This window comes from Ochotona princeps, chromosome 23 (assembly GCF_030435755.1).
Source record: "Ochotona princeps isolate mOchPri1 chromosome 23, mOchPri1.hap1, whole genome shotgun sequence".
In the NCBI taxonomy this organism is placed as follows: Eukaryota; Metazoa; Chordata; class Mammalia; order Lagomorpha; family Ochotonidae; genus Ochotona; species Ochotona princeps.
The window spans coordinates 5746725-5766716 of record NC_080854.1 but is presented as its reverse complement, the minus strand read 5'-3'; the positions used below and the strand labels follow the sequence as shown (position 1 = coordinate 5766716).

The 19992-nt window shown below is 43.1% G+C and overlaps 1 protein-coding gene across 1 annotated transcript in view; it reads left to right on the top strand.

Moving 5' to 3' along the window:
- The first annotated feature begins 2536 nt into the window (after window positions 1–2536).
- Window positions 2537–19992, top strand: part of RNF180 (ring finger protein 180) — a 101617-nt gene continuing 84161 nt past the window's right edge. Inside the window, exons 1-3 of the mRNA XM_058680006.1 lie at window positions 2537–2622; window positions 5271–6231; window positions 9826–9861. Coding sequence (XP_058535989.1) covers window positions 5431–6231; window positions 9826–9861 — 837 coding nt within the window. The 5' untranslated portion in view covers window positions 2537–2622; window positions 5271–5430. The remainder of the gene's footprint in view (window positions 2623–5270; window positions 6232–9825; window positions 9862–19992) is intronic.

Genomic DNA, 19992 nt, shown 5'->3' with positions numbered 1-19992 from the left:
GCCACCCTTACGGATAAGGCTCCTGTAGCAAAAGGCGCGTGAAGCAGAGGAAACAGACAGCCGCGTTTAATACAAGCTGTGTGAATTCCTGAGTGCCTTCCAGGGGACATAAAGCAGCAAAGAGATGGTTCCAACCTTAGTGTTTGTGGAAGCATGGGTGGCCGTGGGAAACACGGCGGGACACAGTGACCAACTGGGCCAACCTTAGGGGGCCTGTTGCTCACGCCAGTGTCCTGTGCTAGGGCTGCTCCAGGACAGGGATGGCACCTCTGACGTGAGAGTCTCATCACCACCTGCAGGGGTCGCCAGAAAAGCTTGCTTAGGTTTCTGGCCGGCTTGTTGAGGGCAGGGCAGGGCCACAGAGGCCATTGTCTGCCGCAGCTTTTCAGTAGGTTAAGGCAGCATGTTTTGGGGTAACAATTCCTAAATACAGTCATTCTTTCCTCTTCCATACTCCGCTGTGTTGGGTGAGCAATTGAATAGAAAATACAGCATTGGCTTTATTGTGTCATTTGTAGGAAGCAAACAAAACAGACTTGAAAGCCAAGAGAAGTTGCCACGAATGACCCTGGACTTTGTTCTGTTGAGTAACTTGACTGGTAAAATCTTTTTTTAAAGATATATTTTTCGGGGCCCGGCGGCGTGGCCTAGCGGCTAAAGTCCTCACCTTGAACGCCCCGGGATCCCATATGGGCACCGGTTCTAATCCCGGCGGCTCCACTTCCCATCCAGCTCCCTGCTTGTGGCCTGGGAAGGCAGTTGAGGACAGCCCAAAGCCTTGGGACCCTGCACCCGCGTGGGAGACCCGGAAGAGGTTCCAGGTTCCCGGCTTCAGATCGGCATAGTATCGGCCGTTGTGGCTCACTTGGGGAGTGAAACATCGGATGGAAGATCTTCCTCTCTGTCTCTCCTCCTCTCTGTATATCCGGCTTTCCAATAATAATAATAATAAATCTTTAAAAGGAAGATCTTCCATCCGATGTTTCACTCCCCAAGCGACCGCAATGGCTGGAGCTGAGCCAATCCCAACCCAGCAGCCAGGAGCCTGGAGCCTCTTCCAGGTCTCCCACGCAGGTGCAGGGTCCCAAAGCTTTGGGCCATCCTCAACTGCTTTCCCAGGCCACAGGCAGGGAGCTGGATGGGAAGTGTGGCTGTCGGGTTAGAACCGGCGCCCATGTGGGATCCTGGCACGTGCAAAGCAAGGACTTTAGCCACTCAACTACCATGCTGGGTCCATGACTGGTAGATTTTAAATCTTATTTTATGAAATCAGTGAAATAGGATTTGTTTTGTCATAAATCGCGGATAATTGTTACCCTAAAAACATTCTTTTGGCGTCGTTGCAGTTTTGTTATTTGAGAAACGCAGAGGCGCGCAGAGTTCATATGTGTCGGTTCACAGGTGAACCTGAGCCAGGCTGAAGCAGGGAGCCAGAGGTCAGTGCAGGTGTCCCTGGTGGAATCATTATGGCTGCTTCCTGGGCTGCACATTAGCAACAATCCTAAGTCAGGGCCAAAAACCTGACACTCCGTCCCTTGGCTTTAGGATGTGTGTGTCCCAACTGTCAGCTTAACCTCTGGGCCAAAATCCTTCTCCTACTTTTGTTCTTAAATGTTTATGAATCTGGGCCCGGTGTGATAGCGTAGTGGTTCAAGTCCTCGTCTTGCACATACCGGGATCCAATAAAAATAAATAAATCTTAGACAAATGCTTATTGCTCTTCCTGACAGACACACAGAAGAGACAGACAGAAAGAAAGCGATAGTTTATTGCTTCACTCTTCAGATAGCCACAGTGATATGAGCCGGTCGGAAGGGAGGTGGGTGCTTGACTCCAGGTGTTCCCGTGAGCGGCAGGGACACTACACCTTGAGGTCGTCTCTGCTGCTGGTCCGGACCTCCCAGGGTCAGCGTTAGCAGGAAGTTGGAGCCAGAGAGTGTGCAGACAGGTGTCTTAGCCGGAGCCTTCAGCCCGGCCTGAACGCTTGCCTCTTGGGTTCTCCTGCTTGCGTTTTCAGACTAGAATAGTGATCTGTTTGGATCAGTTAGCAAAGACAAATAATGTAACCATATTGCTGATTACCAGATATCTTTTAATATTTCAAATATTTTGTTTATATGAGGTGGATAGATTTCACGTATCTCACAATACAGGTGTAGGAAGACAGTTATTCCTGCCGCCTTATTCTCCCTCTTGGCTCTGCATTCTCCACCCAACTTTTTTTTCTCTTCTTCTGTTTGATATTTACAATGGCATGTTTTAGTTCACTTTACAATCACCCCCTCAGCACTCCTTTGGGTCAAAAGTTCAACAAGTAGCAAGTAGAAAAAATATATTCCTCAAGTGTGTAGGCAAAGGCTGTAAATGATCTGCCGGGATCAGAACTGGTGCCCACATGGAATCCTGGTGCACTAGGCTACCACGCCGGGCTGTAAATTTGTGTTTTTAGGTTTTCACTAGAGGTGAGATTTGTGGAAAAAAACAAAAAAACAACATTCTGAACCAGTTCATTTTTATTTGACAGACAGACTTTCGCATTCGGTCGATGATCAGAATATTCGTCATTGATGGCACATGAACATAGAAGCACTTCCGGAGTGGATCAACTGCCTGACACAAAAAGTAAGATTTTAAATGTTTCATTTCTGAGTTAAAATGGAAATCTTCAAGTTGCTTCTGTCTTTATCGTAGAGCTACTTTTTAAGGATCTGTTGTTTAAGTCATGGGTATTTTTGGGTGACTCTTGATTCTAGTTTCCTGCTGTCTTCCCTGCCATTAGAGTTCTCCAGGGTCTTGTCTTGTCTTGTCTTGTCTGGTCTTGTCTTTCCTTTCCTTTTCCTTTCTTTTCTCAGCCACCACGCTCAGTATGTTCCTTTCGTTGAGCATTCTTACAGAGTCGCCTGGCTCGTCACATGAGTTCCAGCGCTTGTCATTTTCAAACAAGCCTTGCCCGGTCAGCTTGTCAGCTCCCCCACGCCCCCCTTTGTCGCTGCTGTTTGACATGCATACCCGGGGACACCCACGGGGAGTAATACATGAGAATGTTTCCAGAATTCATGGAGAATGAAATTAGAAGGCGAGTTGATGTTGGTGTAAAGCATACAGATGCGCAAGAAGGGTCTTCAGAATCTTCTTGGAAAATGTATAGTATGAAAAAAAGCAGTTATCAATTTCAGATTTTTTCTTGCACCAAAATAAACTTATCTTTTAATTGCAGTACATATGGCATAAGTGTTATATGTATACACACACACACACACACACACTCAGGGCTTACTCACTGTTGATTGTTTAGCCACGTCTCCCTCCCTGCACCCCAAGTATCAGAATATAAGATTTCTGCCGTCAGGGGGCCCGGCGGCGTGGCCTAGCGGCTAAAGTCCTCACCTTGAACGCACCGGGATCCCATGTGGGCGCTGGTTCTAATCCCGGCAGCTCCACTTCCCATCCAGCTCCCTGCTTGTGGCCTGGGAAAGCAGTCGAGGACGGTCCAATGCATTGGGACCCTGCACCCGCGTGGGAGACCCGGAAGAGGTTCCTGGTTCCTGGCTTTGGATTGGCGCGCACCGGCCCATTGCAGCTCACTTGGGGAGTGAATCATCGGATGGAAGATCTTCCTCTCTGTCTCTCCTCCTCTCTGTATATCTGACTTCGTAATAAAAATAAATCTTAAAAAAAAAAAAGATTCCTGCCGTCAGGGACTTTCACATTTTGCTGATTGAAATATCCTCAGCACTTGGAACAGTATCCATTGAGTGAATGGAAAATCCAGTGGTTACATCCATTATTCATTCATGGATAAGCACACACATAGTAAATAAGCCAGGGGTGGGATAGATGACAGTCACATCAGAGATACAAGGCCCTGGGTTCGATGTCTACATTCAGCTGCTTTGTTCCAGCTCCCTGCTGTGGGGATGCTCAGACAGGGATGATGGCTGCAGACTGGACTCTTACCACCCACATGGAACGAGCTGGATTGAGTTCCCAGCCTTGCCTTTCTCCGTCCTAGCTGTTGGGGATCTTTGCTGAGTGGATCAATACGTATGAATTCTTTCTGTCTCTCTGCTTCTCCAAGAAATGAATATTAATGAAAATGAATTAGATCACTAGTGATGTATTGTTATAACCAAAATAAAAATATAGTTTGAAGGATCCTTAATGAACGTTGAATAAACACAAAATCTTACTTGCTTTTTTAAAAAAAAATTATTTTTCATTTGCAATGTAGAATGTGGGCTGGGCCAGGGCAGATCAAGAGCCAGGAACTCCATCCATGCGTCCCCTATGGGGACAGTGACGCCTGCCTGTGGGCCATCCACCAGTGCCCTCCAGATGTAGTAGAGGGAACAGGATTGGAAGTGGAGCAGCTGGGATTTGAACAAGCACTCTGTTACAGGGGTGTGAGAACGCCACCCCCCAAAAACTTGCTCTCTTAAGAGAAGACATAGTTGTTTCTTAAAATTCAAAGCACGTGTGTTTGAAAAATGTAATATGGTTTTTAGGATATTTTTTTTTCACCGAGTAGCCTACTTTTTATTAATGCTTAGCAGCTATCCCTTGCATCCATTTCCAACATTGGAATTACTTCTTGGGAAAGTGCCAGTGCGCTGCTTGTGAGACTCCCGAAGTTCACGGGATGTATGAGGACACTACAGATGCTCCAGGGTCCCTGCCCAAGAGATTTTAAGCCGATCCATTATCAGTTTTCACTGTGAGGAAATGCTGCCTGAGTGTGCAGTGTCCTCTGGTTGGTCTGTGAAAAACCAGGAAGCGCTTTCTTCTCCTGGTCCCTTCCGCCCCCTGCCACGGTGCTTGGTATGCTACAAGTGTATCCAAAACAGACACTTTGCTCTGAGATTTTACTTGCAAATTAAGCTCTGTGAGACCGATTTTCTTCCCGGTTCCCTAGTGTATTTTTCTTTCCACGATTTCCCACTGTATCCATATTCAGCCTATCGTTTGAGACATCCTCTTTTGGAATTCTTGGAAGTGTCGTTGAGATGGGAATGGTTTGCAGTGTGCCATCATTGTGGGAGTTTGTAGCTGCTTATCTATTTATTAATTTAAATTTTTTTTTTTTTGGAAGGCCTATTCCCACTTGCAATTCTGTCTGCTAATCAGAAAACAGAAAGCCAGCCTTTTCTGGGGCATAGAAAACTTTTATGTGGTCGGCTGTGTGTGTTTTTTTTTTTTTTTTTAATAACTCACATTCCCTTTGGTTACTTTACAATGAAAGCATTGTCTTTGTGTTCCTTTGTTACCTGTAGGCCCAGTGGACAGTTGGGAAACTGAACTGCCCTTTCTGTGGGGCCCCATTTAGGGGGCTTTAATTTTGTCAGCACTCCAAAATGTTCCTGTGGCCAGCCGGCAGCTGCACATCCCTGCAAGAGCCGAACCGGTTGTCACCCAGCACAGGCAGGCCATCTAATGAGCCCTTCGCTGAAACACTTGTCACTTTCTAGAGTTCAGGCAGGTTGCGACAAGGAAGCCCGGCTGACAGGTGGTGGCTCCCAAAGCACAAATCACAGGCTTTTCGACATGGCCCAACAGCATGACAGCCCTGGAAGACTAACAGACGCTCTGTGCCTGGAGGTACGCTCCACGTATTTCGAGATGAAGAAGGAACAAGCGTGCCTCGGAACCTCAGATCCCAAATACCAGCTTTTTGTTCCCCGGCTTGTGACTGGCAGGTGCGCGGCGAGAGCTTTTCATAGAAAATCACAGAGTTTGGATCTGAACATCAGCGGGAAACTGACTTTGTTACCCACTTTGTATGAAATACATAGTAAGACGACCGCCTATCCCAGGCTGGATGCCACGCAGCCCATGGACCTTTCAGGTTTGTCTTTACAAGCTGCTAAAAATAGCTGTTCCTTTCAGAACCCATCCAGTTTTGATCCTAACCTGCTGCTGCCAAGATTTTCAGTGGCTCCCCACGAGACCCAGACACAAAGAGGAGGCGAATTTCAGTGCAGTCTAGAAGCTTCTTCAGTGTATTCTGACAACGCTACTAACAGCAACCTGACTTTTCTCATGGACCTGCCCTCAGCTGGTCGAAGCAGACTGGAAAGCTCAGACCAAGAAGAGCCGCTCTCGCCTCTGGATTTCCTGCGCTCAGCCAGTTTTTCACTGGGCACCATTAACCAGAGGCTAAATAAGAGAGAGCGGGGCAAGTTGAGGAGTCTAAGAAGGAAACAACGACGGCATGAAAGATGGCTGCAGAAGCAGGTAATTGTTCCTGAAAAGAGTCTACTAAAATTATACATTGTAAACACCGAGGTTTGAGGAGTGTCGTTAACTTTAAACACCTGTATTACAAAACTTGATTTTAATCATTTTTGAAATGACATTACTGCCTAAGTACACTTTATCATGCGAACTAATTGATGGGTAGAATTCTGTCTTTATGTTTCACATATAAGAAAAGTCTTTTTTGTATACTTTTTTTTCCCAATTAAGCTGATATTTCAGGGGAATATTAGTTTCAAGAGCCTGGTTTGTGTGCCACACATTTTAAATTTGCACCATATAAATTTGTTTTGTAGTAAATTTGTTTCTGGCTAAGTTGGACAATTATGTTTCTCTTAGTTGAATATTACCAGGTGACAGTTACTTTTTTTTTAAAAATGACGTTTACATTAAATGGGTATTTGCAAGAGACATTATTTAATGATGTGTCCATATGATCCAGGTACAATTAACTGTGCCACATTTTGGAAATTATTTGAAGAGTCATGTACCACTTCTTTAATTTTGTAGAAAAGTATTTCTGTAGTTGGAACTAATTGTGTACCCCTAATGGTATGCTTCAGGGTAGGCTGTGTGAGGTGATTGAATAGTAAGTGTTAGGTGCTGAAGAAAACAGATCAATGGATGGGGCATTTGTGACAACCTGGGGATTGGGGAATGCTGTATTTCAGTACAAACATTTTTTTTTAAAAATTGCCGTTGTGACTTACCTGTTAGTAGTTTTTATTAATCAGCATATTGACCATTAGTATCAAAGAAATAAAATATAGGTAGTTGCAACTTCATGAAGTGAACTCAAAATGGATGTTGACCCAAGTCACAGACTCAATAAAGTCAAATTTGTGCATGGAGCCACTTGAGTTAGAGGAGGTGGGTTTTTTTTTTTTCCCATCTTTCAATTACATGGCCTAGTTATAACTATAGGAAACTATTTATTATATTTTAACCGATTGCCAATAAGAGCATTTCAGTTTGGCTCATTTGCACGAGATGGTGTCATGTGACAAAGCATATAGATTGTAGTGTGTAAAGTCAGTGTGCGTCACGTCACGAGCCTCTGCTTGCTGTTTGATTTGTTGAAACTTTAAAGTCCAAATTTTAATCACATTTGTGTAAATCTAGGTATTTTGGACATGATTAATTACAGAAATACCTTAAAATCCTTTAATGCACAGGGTTCTTAAATAATTCTCTGGCAAATGGAAATTGAAGAGAAGCATGCAGATTCCACTTTTCTCTGTAATATGATATGTAAAGATACCATCTTTGAAGTTTTACAGATGTTTTAACTCTTAGACTGGGAACTTTGGAAAGCCTCAGCTGTCCCATTCATCTTTTTGCCTTTGTACGAGTGCTATATTTTTACATGATTTAGGCTTCAATACGAGAAAAGTCTAGTCTGTTTTGTTGGTTTGTTTTTTGGTATGGATGAGATTATTCATTCATACACATTTGATTAGGTTAATTTACTTAGCTCATTGGCAACAATTAATAAGTCCTAGATCTGCTACAAGCAAGCTCACGCCCAGTGACTCTTCAGCAGGGAAATCTATACTGAGAGCAACACAGGCATCTCCTGAGCTAGTTGTATGTACAGCTCAGACACTAATGAAAAATTTTAAATGCCAGTTTCATTCACTTAAGCAAACAGTGTCCCAAGAAGAGTTAGTATCTGTGATAAATTAATGGTACAGTTCATTCCATAGTCAGTGAAGATTAATTCTGTAAACATTTTTCCAGTGCTTATTTGGTATACCATGACTGTTAGAAGTTACTTAAAAAAACAAAAGATTTTTTTTTTAACTCCACAATGATAATAAATGAGAGAGATGGAGAGGAAGAGAGAGACCTTCCCTCCTCTGGCTCATTCCCCACTGGCTGCTGTAGTGGACTGGACCACAGGGAGGGAGGGAGGGAGAGAAGGAGCGGGGGAGAGGGAGGGAGAGAGAGAGAGACCGACCTTGCATCCTCTGGCCCATTCCCCACTGGCTGCTGTAGTGGACTGGACCACAGAGAGGGGGAGAGAGAGACCTTCCGTGCTCTGGCTTGTACCCCCATGGCTTTAGTGGGTTGGGCCAGGCTAGAGACTTCTGTCACATATTGAAAGGGACCCAAATACTTGTTTTAGCAGGAAGCTGGATCTTAAATGGGGCAGCTGGTACTTGACATGGGTGGTTTACCTGCTGGGCTACAGTGACCCTGAAATACAGGTCCTGCGCTTCCCTCCACCCCTCCCTTTTTTTGAATGAGAATAAGCATACAAAATATAAAGTAAAATTTATTATTGTTAATGATTTTTTAATGTTTAAAATAATTACTTGGGAAATATGGATTTTTTCTTACTTTGAATTGCAGTTTCTAATAAGTTTTTTCCTGTAAGCTAGACATCTTTCAGTGACATGTACTGTTGATAAAAAGTGTCCATGACACTGAACGATTGACATTTTTTGAAGCTTTGCATTGTTAACAAGACAAGCATTGAAGCAGAAAACGCATCTTGCTTCCAGTAGCTTTGTTTTGCTAAGGTTAATTAAGCCTTTACTTTGAGGAAAGACATAATACTGACCTATACTTTAGCCAGCAAACTTCTTTTTAGCCAGTGTAGCTTTACCCCTTTAAATTGCCGTGCAATAAAATTCATTTATTCCTACACACATCTGTATGATTTAAACAAGCCTATAGGTGCAAGTAGTGACTAACTACAGGAGGGACACAGAACATTTCAATAATCCCCCACAACCCACTCTCCCCACTCCCAACACCCTTTTAGGCTGTAGACCATCATCATCACACCTTTTTGCACCCCTAATCCAGGACAACCATGTTTGATCGTTTCTGTCACTTAAAGTTAAATTTTTAATACAATGATAGTGTTAGAAAAATATAATTATATCATATGAAATCTTATGGGACTGGCTTCTTTTTTAAAAATGTGTTTTTTTTGAGTGGAGAAGAAAGAAGACTTAAACACACGTTTCCTGTGAGCCTGCATTGTTTGCCATGGGCTGTGCCTGGCAGCAGGGGGCAGGAGAACCTGTGTCCCAGGTATGGCTCCCTGGAGAGCCAGGACTCCAGCTTCCTGCTAATACAGGCCCTGGGCAGCCACAGTGAGGGATCCAGTGATCTGGGCCCTGGCTCCCATGTGGGATTACGGGATGGAGTAACTTTGGTTCAGTCCATCAACCAGTGAATGAGGCATGCATTCTCTCTCTCTCTCTCTCTCTCCTTCTGTCTCTCACAAATAAAAAAAAATACTTATGAAATTCATATAAGTTCAATATTCTTCAAAAAGTTTGTGGAAAATGCATTTCATGAAAACCTCTAGGTGAATTTAACAACCTTTTCAAGCAAGAAAACGTTGTAATTCAGTTTTTCCAGAAGCTGTTTGAAGTACCCTTGCACAGTTCTTTCTTTCTAGTCGGGTGATTTTACACCCTATGAATGAGCCATAGTTTATGCATTCATCCGTGGAAGCAAACAGGTGTTGTTCCAAATTGTCGTAGTTATGCACAGAATTGTGATAACTGTTCATGCACGTTTTCTTCCGTGAACCTGAATTTTTTATTTCTTTAGGGTAAATGCCCAGGAGTGGGATTGCTAAATCACATGGTAAGTGTATGTTTAATTAAATAAGAAGCCATCAAATTATTTTCCATATACCCTGTTTACATTCAGCACCGATGCATGAGGGTTCAGTTTGCTATACATCCTTGAGCTCAGGCACTTGGTATCTTCCATATTTCTTACTCATAAACATTACTGTACGTAGACAGTAGTATTGTACTGTAGCTTTAATCTGTATTTGACTAAGTGAGCATCTTCCCTGTGCTTATTTTTAATCCTTGCATATTCCTTAATGAAGTATCTCTTCACTGCATCGGTTCAGATTTTAATGGAGCTATCTTTTTCTTCATTGGTTTTGAAAATTCTCTCTTTATTTTTTTGGAAACAGATCTTGCCTTCTATGTGTGATTTGTAAATATTTTCTCCCAGTCTGTAGTGTGACTTTTTATTCTCTTAACTGTTTTCCTGCAGAAACACCTGTGGAAGTCTGGTGAAGTTTACCTTTTCAGTTTGTTTTCAGCGGGTCATAATTTTTGTGTCCTGCTAATCACTCTTATCCTAAATGATGAAGGCTCTCGTGTGCTTTGATACCATTAGCCATTTAAGTTAAGCGTTTAAAACTGTGATTTGTTTTTGCATTCGTTTTAGAGTTGGTTGTGATGTTTGTTTCGAGGTCCATTGTTTTGCAGAGTTTCTCAGTTATCCTAGCACCATGTTTTAGCAACACTATCCCTTCTCCATTACAATGACTTGCAACTGTGTCAAAATCAGTTGGTAGAATGTGTGTAGATCTGTGGACTTCCGTTTAGTTCATCTTCATGTCAACATTTTGTCTTGTTTCTTGCGGTTTCTTTTTAGTGAGTCCTGGAATAAGGTACTGAGAATCTTCCAGAAATATTGGTCTTTTAAAACATTGCTTTAGCTCTTCTGCCTCCTTTTCTTATAAAATCTAGAATAAGTCTTTTTTAAATGTACAAAAAATTATATAGGGATTTTAGTTGGAATTATGTCAAATATGTATAAATTAACTCGGGAAGAATTTAAATATGGAGTATTTTGACTTTTTCAGCCTGAACATAGTTGTTTTAGTTTAGGCCTTTGATTTATTTCATCAGTATTTTTCAGTTTTGAGCATTCAGAAACTATTAATTTAGATTTATAGTTAGTATATGTATTCTGGGGTGAATTCTTTTTTTTTTTAATTTATTGACTTACACTTGGGTGTTTAACATACTGCTTTTGTATCTTGTGATGTGGACATTATAAATCATTGGCATTTTTTGACAGATTGATATCTAAGTTTTTACAATTTTGACATTGTTTACTCTTCATAAATAACACTGTTTTATTTAAATTTCCAGTTCTTATACTTTACAGAAATGCAGTTGATACTTATCCGTTCACCTTGAATCCTGCAATCTTTGGGTTGTCAGTTCTTAGTCATAGTAGGTTTTTAAAACAACCTGTTTCTTCCTTTCCAGCATGGAGTTATTTTTTTTTTTTTTTCACTTGGGTGGTGCTGGCTGGGATCCTAGGGCAGGGATGAATAAGAGTGCAAATACTCCTTGTGTTTTTTTCTGATGCCATTAAGGAAAAATTCATCAGTGTCTGTGTTGTTAACTGCAGATTCTTCTAGATGTTCTTTTTTTTTTTTTTTAATTTTCAAGACTTATTTGAAAGGCCATGTGACAGAATCAGAGAGCAAGAAAGCAAGAGTGAAGAAACACACAGAGAAAGGAATTTTCCAACTGCTGGTTCAATCCCTACCTGGGTATACTCAGTGGGACTTGGCAAGGTCAAGGACAGGACCCAGGACCTCCACCCTGGGTGGCAGTGTCCCAAGTACCTGGGTCAGCTTCTGTTTCCTCCCCAGTCCCTGAGCAGGGAATTGGATCTGAAGTGGAGCAGCTAGGATTGAAGTGGACTGTCTGACGGGGGTGCTGGCACTGCGAGGGGCACTTAACCCTTTGTGCTTTAACTCTCCTCCTGGAGATGGTCCGTGCCAAGTTGAGGAAGTTTCCTTTTGTTCCAAGTTGGCTCATGATTTTTGCCTTACACGGAACTTGAAATTTGTCAAGTGATTGATCTTCAAAATAGATGATCGTTTCATCTCATTGTTAATATTGATTTATTTACTCGATGGAATACCGCTTAGCCACAAAAAGAATGAAACTTACTGCTTGTAACAAAAATGCACTTGGCTGGAAACCCTTACTCTTGGTGGAAACAGCCAGGCCTCAAAAGACAAATATCATTTGTTCTCTATGATACACGGCACTTATGTACAAAGCACAGAATGCACTCTCTCTCTCTCTCTCTCTCTCTCAAACAAACAAAAAAATACAACCTGTAAAGCCTGCAAGGGGGATAAGCATGCTGAGAAATAATGGATGAGCATAGCGTGTGTCTTTATTCCCAAATAATAGTAGATTCCCATTGTTATTTTAATTATGCACATCTGCGTATCAGAAAGTGAAGCCTGTAATGATGAAGTGAATGACTATGCCATTGTAGTAACTTGGGGACCAATAGTAAGAGGGAGGTGTGGGGGGGCACAAGGGGAGAGGCATGGAAATGGATGTGCGTGCAGATCTGTATCATAGAGCAAAATATACGTGTGTGTGATGTCTAAGCTGCTCACAACATCTCTCCTTGTTGATGCCACCTTCATGGTGACATTTGGGTAGCTTACTTTCTTTCCCATCTACCTTCTTCTATGGAGTAAAGCAACAGGAAGCGTCTCCCCAGACCAAATGTAGCTCCTCTTGTTCTGAGACCTCCCGGCCTCCAGGACTGTGAGAAAATCAGTCTTTTTTTTTTTTTTTCCCTCACTGAACGTTGCAGTCTCAAGTATGCTGTTCTAGTTTAGCAATGCACTAAGACACCAGGGTATGTGTGGTGTTGACTTGGTTGGGGCTGGGGACATCCGAACCATCAGTGAGCAAGTTACAGAGTGACACAGACAAAGGGAGTTTACCCTGCAGCTCTGCACTTGGTGCAGTGTGGCTGGTGCACAGCCTAGATGGTGCCTTGTGTCCCGAGGCTTCTTAATTTCTACCTTTAGTTTCATGTACTTGCCACCGTAACCAACATGGACTGCCCATCTTTTTTCTTTTCTTTTTTGCCATTATTGCTCCATTCCTGCCCTTCCAGATTTTTAAAATCAGTTACTTTTTCGGCAGTACCTCAGTGTCCAATTCAAATCTCCTGAAACTGTCCCATGTAAGTCTTTTCCAACAAGTGTTTGAAACCCCAGGAAAGCAGCTTCCCCGTGTCTGCCAACAGGGGAGATGCCTGGAATCCTGTGCTTGGATGTAAGTATTCTTTTATCTAAGATACTCAACATTTAAACAATGCTTTTCTAACAGAATAAAACTTGAATTCTTAATAACCCATAACCGAAACCCTCCACTAAAAAATAATTATGTGTCTGTGTCCACTAGAATATGCAATTGATCTCATAATTTTTATGCATTTATGACCTTCTTCGAAGTGATTGCTTCTGAAAAGTAAAACGGATCTTGTTTTCCAACACCAGAGGGCACCAAATTTCCTCTAGGAGTCAAACAAATCAAAATTGTCTCTTCCTGTCAAAGAATTTCACATGCTGAAGTAGAAAATGGAGTGGCAGATTTTTCCATCTCATGGCAGCTCAGGTGAGAGGTTTTGTGCTGTGTAAGAAAAAGGGCTTACAGAGTCACGTAAGCCCTTCTGCTGCCTTCAGCTAAGGGTCCGTCAGTTACCTTATAGATTTGTTCATAGTGCACAAGACAGCTTGTCTGGGTGAATGCTTAGGGTAATGTAATTTTAAGGATTTACTGTTGGCTCTACAGAACCGGTTCCTAAGTTTCAGGGGTCACGTGCAGTGTCTAGGACCAGGTACGTGCCCGAAGCTCAGGATCAAGTCAGTGTCAGGTGCTGTGGTTCAGTGGGGAGCAGCGTGCTGGCAGGGGAGAGTGCTGTGATGTAGGAGATCACAGTGACCCATTCCCACCTTGGTGTTTGAAGAGTTTTATTGATTTGAACTTGCTAAACCATACTGTCTCAATTTCGAATAAAAGTGCAATTGGAACAGTTGCTAGTTTCTGTTCAATGACTTCATTCACTATAGTATTTTGTCTGTTTAATATTTTAAGATGTTTTTGTGTTGTACATTAAATTGGTTCGGTGTAAGATGTTTATCTCTTCCATCTTAAGTCATAGAGTTTTACAATTATCTAGACTATCTTATCACTAGTAACTACAAATAGGAAAACTTCTAATGTAAAACAGTAGCATAAACCAGTTGGGTAAATACCCAGCAAGCATGTGTGTCTGTGTAAAGGATTTATTTATTTACTTATTTTAGTGTCGGAGTTGAACAGAGAGAAGGAGAGACAAAGATCTTCCATCCACTGAATTCCATGGCCAGGAGCGGGCAGACCCAAGCCAGGATCCAAGAGCTACATCTGTATCTCTCATGCGGGTGGCAGAGGCCCAGCCGTGGGGGCCCTTTTGAGCTGGTCCAGCCTGTACTTCAAGGACATGGAGGAGTTAGCTCTGTGTATTGTGACAGTGCATTTGTAGCATTCTTGTGGCTACTGTCACGGATGAACACAAATGTAGTTAATTGACATCTACAAACTTACATTTCTGGAGGTAGGAATTCTGGAATTGATGGTATCGGGCTGAAATCAAGGTGTCTGACGGTACTGCTTTGCTTTCTGAAGGCTCTAGGAGGGAATGTGTTTCCTTGGCTTTTCTAGCTTCTGAAGTATATGTGCACCTTGACTCGTGTCCATCTGTTTACAGAGTTAACTGATACCTGGTCAGGTCTTCCTCATAATGTCATCGTTGTAGTTCTTGCTTTTTGCTTCCCTCTGTCTATTTCAGGATTTTATGGGTATATTAGGTCCACCAAGGAAGTCTAAAGAAATCTGTTAATCCAGTCATCTGTTTTGAGGTCAACTGATTTAGCAGCTTTCATTCTGTCTGGCATCTGAATTCCACAGAGCCATTGAACATATATTTTAATCAAAATATTTAACATTATGTATTTTTGAAGACTAATTTGAAAAGCAGAGCTACAGAAAAGAAATGCAGAAGGCTTCTGTCTTCTGGTTCACTCTCCAGATGATCTCAGTGGCTGGGGCCAAGACCTGGGAGTCAGGAGCTTTCTGAGTTTCCCATGTGGGTACAAGGACCTAAGGACTTGGGCCACCTTCATCTGCTTTCCCAGGCCTTAAGCCAGGAGCTAGATCAGAAGTGGAACAGGTGGGGTTATCAGCTGGCACCCATATGGACTGCTGGCACCGCAAGTAGTGGCTTGACCACGTTGCTGGCTTCAGTATTTAATATATTCACACGAACCAGTGATTCAGGCATGTCTTGAAGCCAGCTGTTCAGCACAGCATGCTAGCCGACAGTCGCCTGTATCTGTGCCAGCTGGAGTCCTACCTACTCCACTTCTAATCCTGTCTCCTGCTAATGCATCTGGGAAGGCACGGATGGTGGCCTAACTATTTAGTCCCTTGCTACCCGGATGGTGGCCTAACTATTTAGTCCCTTGCTACCCGTGTGAGAGTAAGCATCCTGATGCTTGACGGCAGCCGGTCCCAACCCTGTGGCTATTAGGGGAGTGTCTGTGTGTTGTACTTCCCAAAATAAATAAACCTTAATTTGTTTTGGAAATGTGAGCATCTTTGATGGAGTGGGAACTTACTGTGCCTATCATAAGAAGTGTTGGAATTTTTTAGTTAGGCTGGAAGAAGAGGTAGTTACTTAAGTGTCTTGAGAGTTTCATGAAGATTCTGTTTTCTGTGACCTTAACCTGGAATCTCCACATTGCTTACTCATCTCTTTCTTGTCATTCCTGGAACAATCATGTATTCAAGGAAGTGTTTGTTAGGAGTTTTCACCATTTACACCAGTGAGTCTCAAAGGAGACCTCTTTATTCAGTGCAGGGAGGGAAAGGGGGAGAATGCAGGGCTGGGGGAGCTGGCCGGGGGGATGGGGTGGGAGGAGAGAGAGAAAGAGAGAGAGACAGAGAGAGAGAGAGAGAGAGAGAGAGAGAGACATTCCTGCTGTAGTGACAGGAGGGGGGTTCCAGGGAATCCAGAGCAGAGAGGGCATCAAGCATGCAGGAGGGCAAGAGAAAAAATGAAAGAGAACATAGGGCTATGTACTGGGGGTACAAGGCCATGGGGATTTGCTAGATATAGTGGTAGGCGGGACCAGGGATGTAGGGCCACAAGGGATTGGTGGATAGAACTGTCAGGTACAAAATTGGGCATGTAACCAAGTAGCACAAGAGAAAACAGAAATGAAACCGAAACTGAAACTTGGGCGGAACTGGAACGTAAGAAAAACCAAAACGGAAACGTAAGGGAATGGAGACCTAAGGAAAGAAACTAACGTGGCTGGGCGGGGGAGTGTCTGAAATGATGGTGGGGGGGAGTCCCTCACCAACCCTTGGGGCCAATGTTCGAGTCACTTCTCACAGTGTTATTATGTATTCACTGTTAATATAATTGAAAGAGATGATCTGATGTCTAGTGGATCCTGCTTAAGTAGGATGAAAGGCAGCTTAGGTTGGATGGGGTGTGGAACTAGACCAGGACAAGTAACAGGTACAAGAAAACATTTGAAAAGTTTTAAAGGGTCCTGAACAGAGACTGCCCAGTGAGAGCAAGAGCCAGGTCAGTAAACGACAAGTGATATTGATCTACCTTGCTGTGCTGCCTGGTCCAGGATTGTGAGTGAAGAAACGTTAGGCAGCAAAGCACATGTTAGAACATTCAGCAACTCGCAAGGAGTGTAAGAGTGTATGCCAAGCTCCTCAGACCAGTACAGTCCATTTTAGCCCTTAGAAATGACTCCCAAGTGTTAGGTTCCTGCATTTATTAATGAGCAAGACGTTCTAAAAGTCAAGCTTGACTCTTTTATTCTGAATCAACTCAATGGGAGATGAGATTTTTGCTTTATTCTCACCTGCAGTAAATTTAAGGGGCAGTCAGTCCTGTCTCATGTAGTTAATTTATCAGTTATGTCGGTTCGAAATCATTTTACGAAAGGTACTAACTAGAACTTTGAATCCATCCCTAAACGCAGCAGTGATAATTTGGTAGAAACGTATACTTCAAGTTTCTGTTTCCTCAGAAGTGAATTGCTGAATTCCATCCTGCCAGCAGGCTAGCGAACATGTTGACCAAGTCCTCTTGTCCCTACAGTGCCATCATGAGCCTGGGCTGACAGATGTGTCCGTCACTGGGGTTAACCTAGAGAGGCAGGAGAAGTGTGTCCCAGCTAATCTGAGGACTAAGGGATCTTGACAACTGTAAGCATATTCTATTTCACTGCATTTGCAGCATCGTTTCACTTTGCAAATGGAAGGTTTTGGGTAGCCCTGCCTTTAGGATACACTGACCTCCTATTTCTGTCACATTAGGAATTCTCATAAATTTTTTGTTAGCATGATACGTGTTACAGTGACTTGTAAGTTTTGACATTACTAATAGGGTAGTTTTGGCTCACAAGTAATACCATTTAAAGGTGAACTTGATAAGCAGGTGTGTCCTCACTGCTCCACTGATTATTCCCTGAGTCTCTCGCTGTGTTCATGCCCTGATTCCCCGAGGCACAGCGGCATTAAAACTGGGCCAGTGCGTAACCCTACAGTGGCCTCCAGGTGTCCAGGTGAAGTAAGGGGTCACTCATCTCCTGGTGTACATAAAAAGCTGGAAATTATTAAGTTTGGTGAAGAAAATATTTTAAAAAACTGATAGGCCGGGCACTGCAACCACTTCCCAAATCTGCTCCCTGCTTGTGGCCTGGGAAAGCTATCGAGGACGGCCCAAAGCCTTGGGACCCTGCACCCGCATGGGAGACCTGGAGGAAGCTCCTGGCTCCTGGCTTCAGATGGCTCAGCTCTAGTCGTTGCAGCCACCTGGGGAGTGAATCAGTGGATGTAAGATCTTCCTGTCTGTTTCTCCTCCTCTCTGTGTATCTCACTTTCCAATAAAAATCAATCTTTTTTAAAAATTAAAAGAACACCCTGACAGTACAAAAGCTAAGCCTTTGGTGCCATATAGTTGGCCTAGTTGTGAAAGCAAAGGAAAAGTTCTTCAGGGAGGTTAAAAGTGCTACTGCACTGAAGACGACTATGATAAAAAAGTAAAATGCCCATATCAACTACACGGAGAAATTTTTAGTGACCTAGATAAAGCTTCAAATCCGAAACAGTTATTTAAACCAAGGCCTAATCCGGAGCTAAACCTTAACTCTCTTCAATCCCGGAAATGCTGAAAGAAGGGGTAAAGAAGTTTGTGAGGTTCAACAAAAGCACCTGCCTCCCACATAAACGCATAGGTGAGGTAGCAAGCACTGATCCGGAAGTGGCAGTGAATTATTTGGAAGAGCTAGCTGAGATAACTGATGAAAGTGGCTGAACACTAGGCTTGCAATTCATTCAACAGCAACAATTTTTAGATTGCGGGAGGATTCCATCTAGAACTTACACAGGTGGACAGAAGTCAGCTTGTTGTGACAGTGGCAGCAGGTGACCCCGTTGAAGCTGGTGCTCACGAACCATTCTCCAAGTCCCAGGGCCCCTAAGAGTTATACCAAGTCTGTTCTGCTGATACTCGCCGCCAACCAGTAAAGCGTGAATGACAACACTTCTGTTTACCTCTGGGCCTTCTGAGGGTTTGAAGGTCACCAAGAGGCCCACTCCTAAGAAGGACCTTGCAAAATGTTGCTGCTTATTGACACAGCACCTGGACACCAGAGAGCGCCACTGTGCTAGGACTTTTTCATGTTCTTTTCATGCCTGCTAACACAGCGTTCATTCCGTAGGGCTTGGATCAAGGAGTCATTGCAACTTTCTGTTTACCTAGAAAATACATTGCATAAGGCAAACACATATTTTAAAGTTTGATTTATGACATAATTCTGAAGTTATTAATATTAAATTTTAATTTATAAAACATTGTGAGGTAGCAATACAAGGCATTCCTCACTTATGTACCCTATGAACATTTCATATTGAATAATTTGTATGTTAGCTGCCAACTAACGACTCACACCCAGTTTCCCTGTCTTTTTTTTGATACAAGCCCCCCTTTTTCTCAAGATTTATTCCTTTTTTTTTTTTAAATTGGAAAGTCAGATATATACAGAGAAGGGAGACAGAAAGGAAGAAATGTGTCTGCTGATTCACTTCCCACGTGGCCACAACAGCTGAAGCTGAGCTAATCCAAAGGCAGGAGCCAGGAGCTTTTTCCAGGTCTCCCATGCAGGTACAGGGTCCGAAGGCTTTGGGCTATTCTTGACTGCTTTCCCAGTCCACAAGCAGGGAGCTGGATGGGAAGCAGGGCTGCTGGGATTAGAACTGGTGCCCATATGGGATCCCAGTGTGTTCAAGGCAAGGACTTTAGCCACTTAGCTACTGCACTCTGCATAATACAAATCCCTTTTCTCCCTCCCACCATTCTGAGCTTTTAGGGTAATCGTTACAATCATGTGTTAAGATTGAGGTTTTTCCTGTTTTAGGTTCCACATATAAGGGATAGTATAAACAGTATTTGTCTTTCTATATCGGGTTTATTTTATTCAACATGATGTCCTCCGCCTTCATCCATTTTTCTGCAAATAACAGGATTTTAAATATTTTTACTTTGGGGCCCTGGCATAATGGCTCAGTGGCTGAATCCTCACTCTGCAAGTGCTGGGATCCCATATGGGCATTAGTTTGTGTCCTGGCTGCTCCACTTCCTGCTGTGGTCTGGGAAAGCAGTAGAGGCTGGCCCAAAGCCTTGGGACCCAGATTAGATAAATCTCATCTGCCTTTCCAATTTTTATTAGAAAGGCAGATTTTACAGAGAGAGAGAGAGAGAGAGAGAGAAAGGGAAAGACAGAGATCTACCATCTGCTAGTTCATTCCTCAAATGTCTGCACTGGTCAGAGTTAAGTTGATCCAAAGCCTGGAGCCAGGAGCTTCTTTCCAGGTCTCCAGAATAGATGAAGGGACCCCAGGACTTGAGCTATCCTCCGCTGTATTCCCAGATTACATGTATGAAGCTGGATTGAAAGTGGAGTACCTGGGACATGAACCGGTGTTCATACAGGATGCGGATCCTGCAGGCAGGTGATTAGCATGCTACGCCACGGTGCTGATTCCCAAGTTACAGGTTATAATG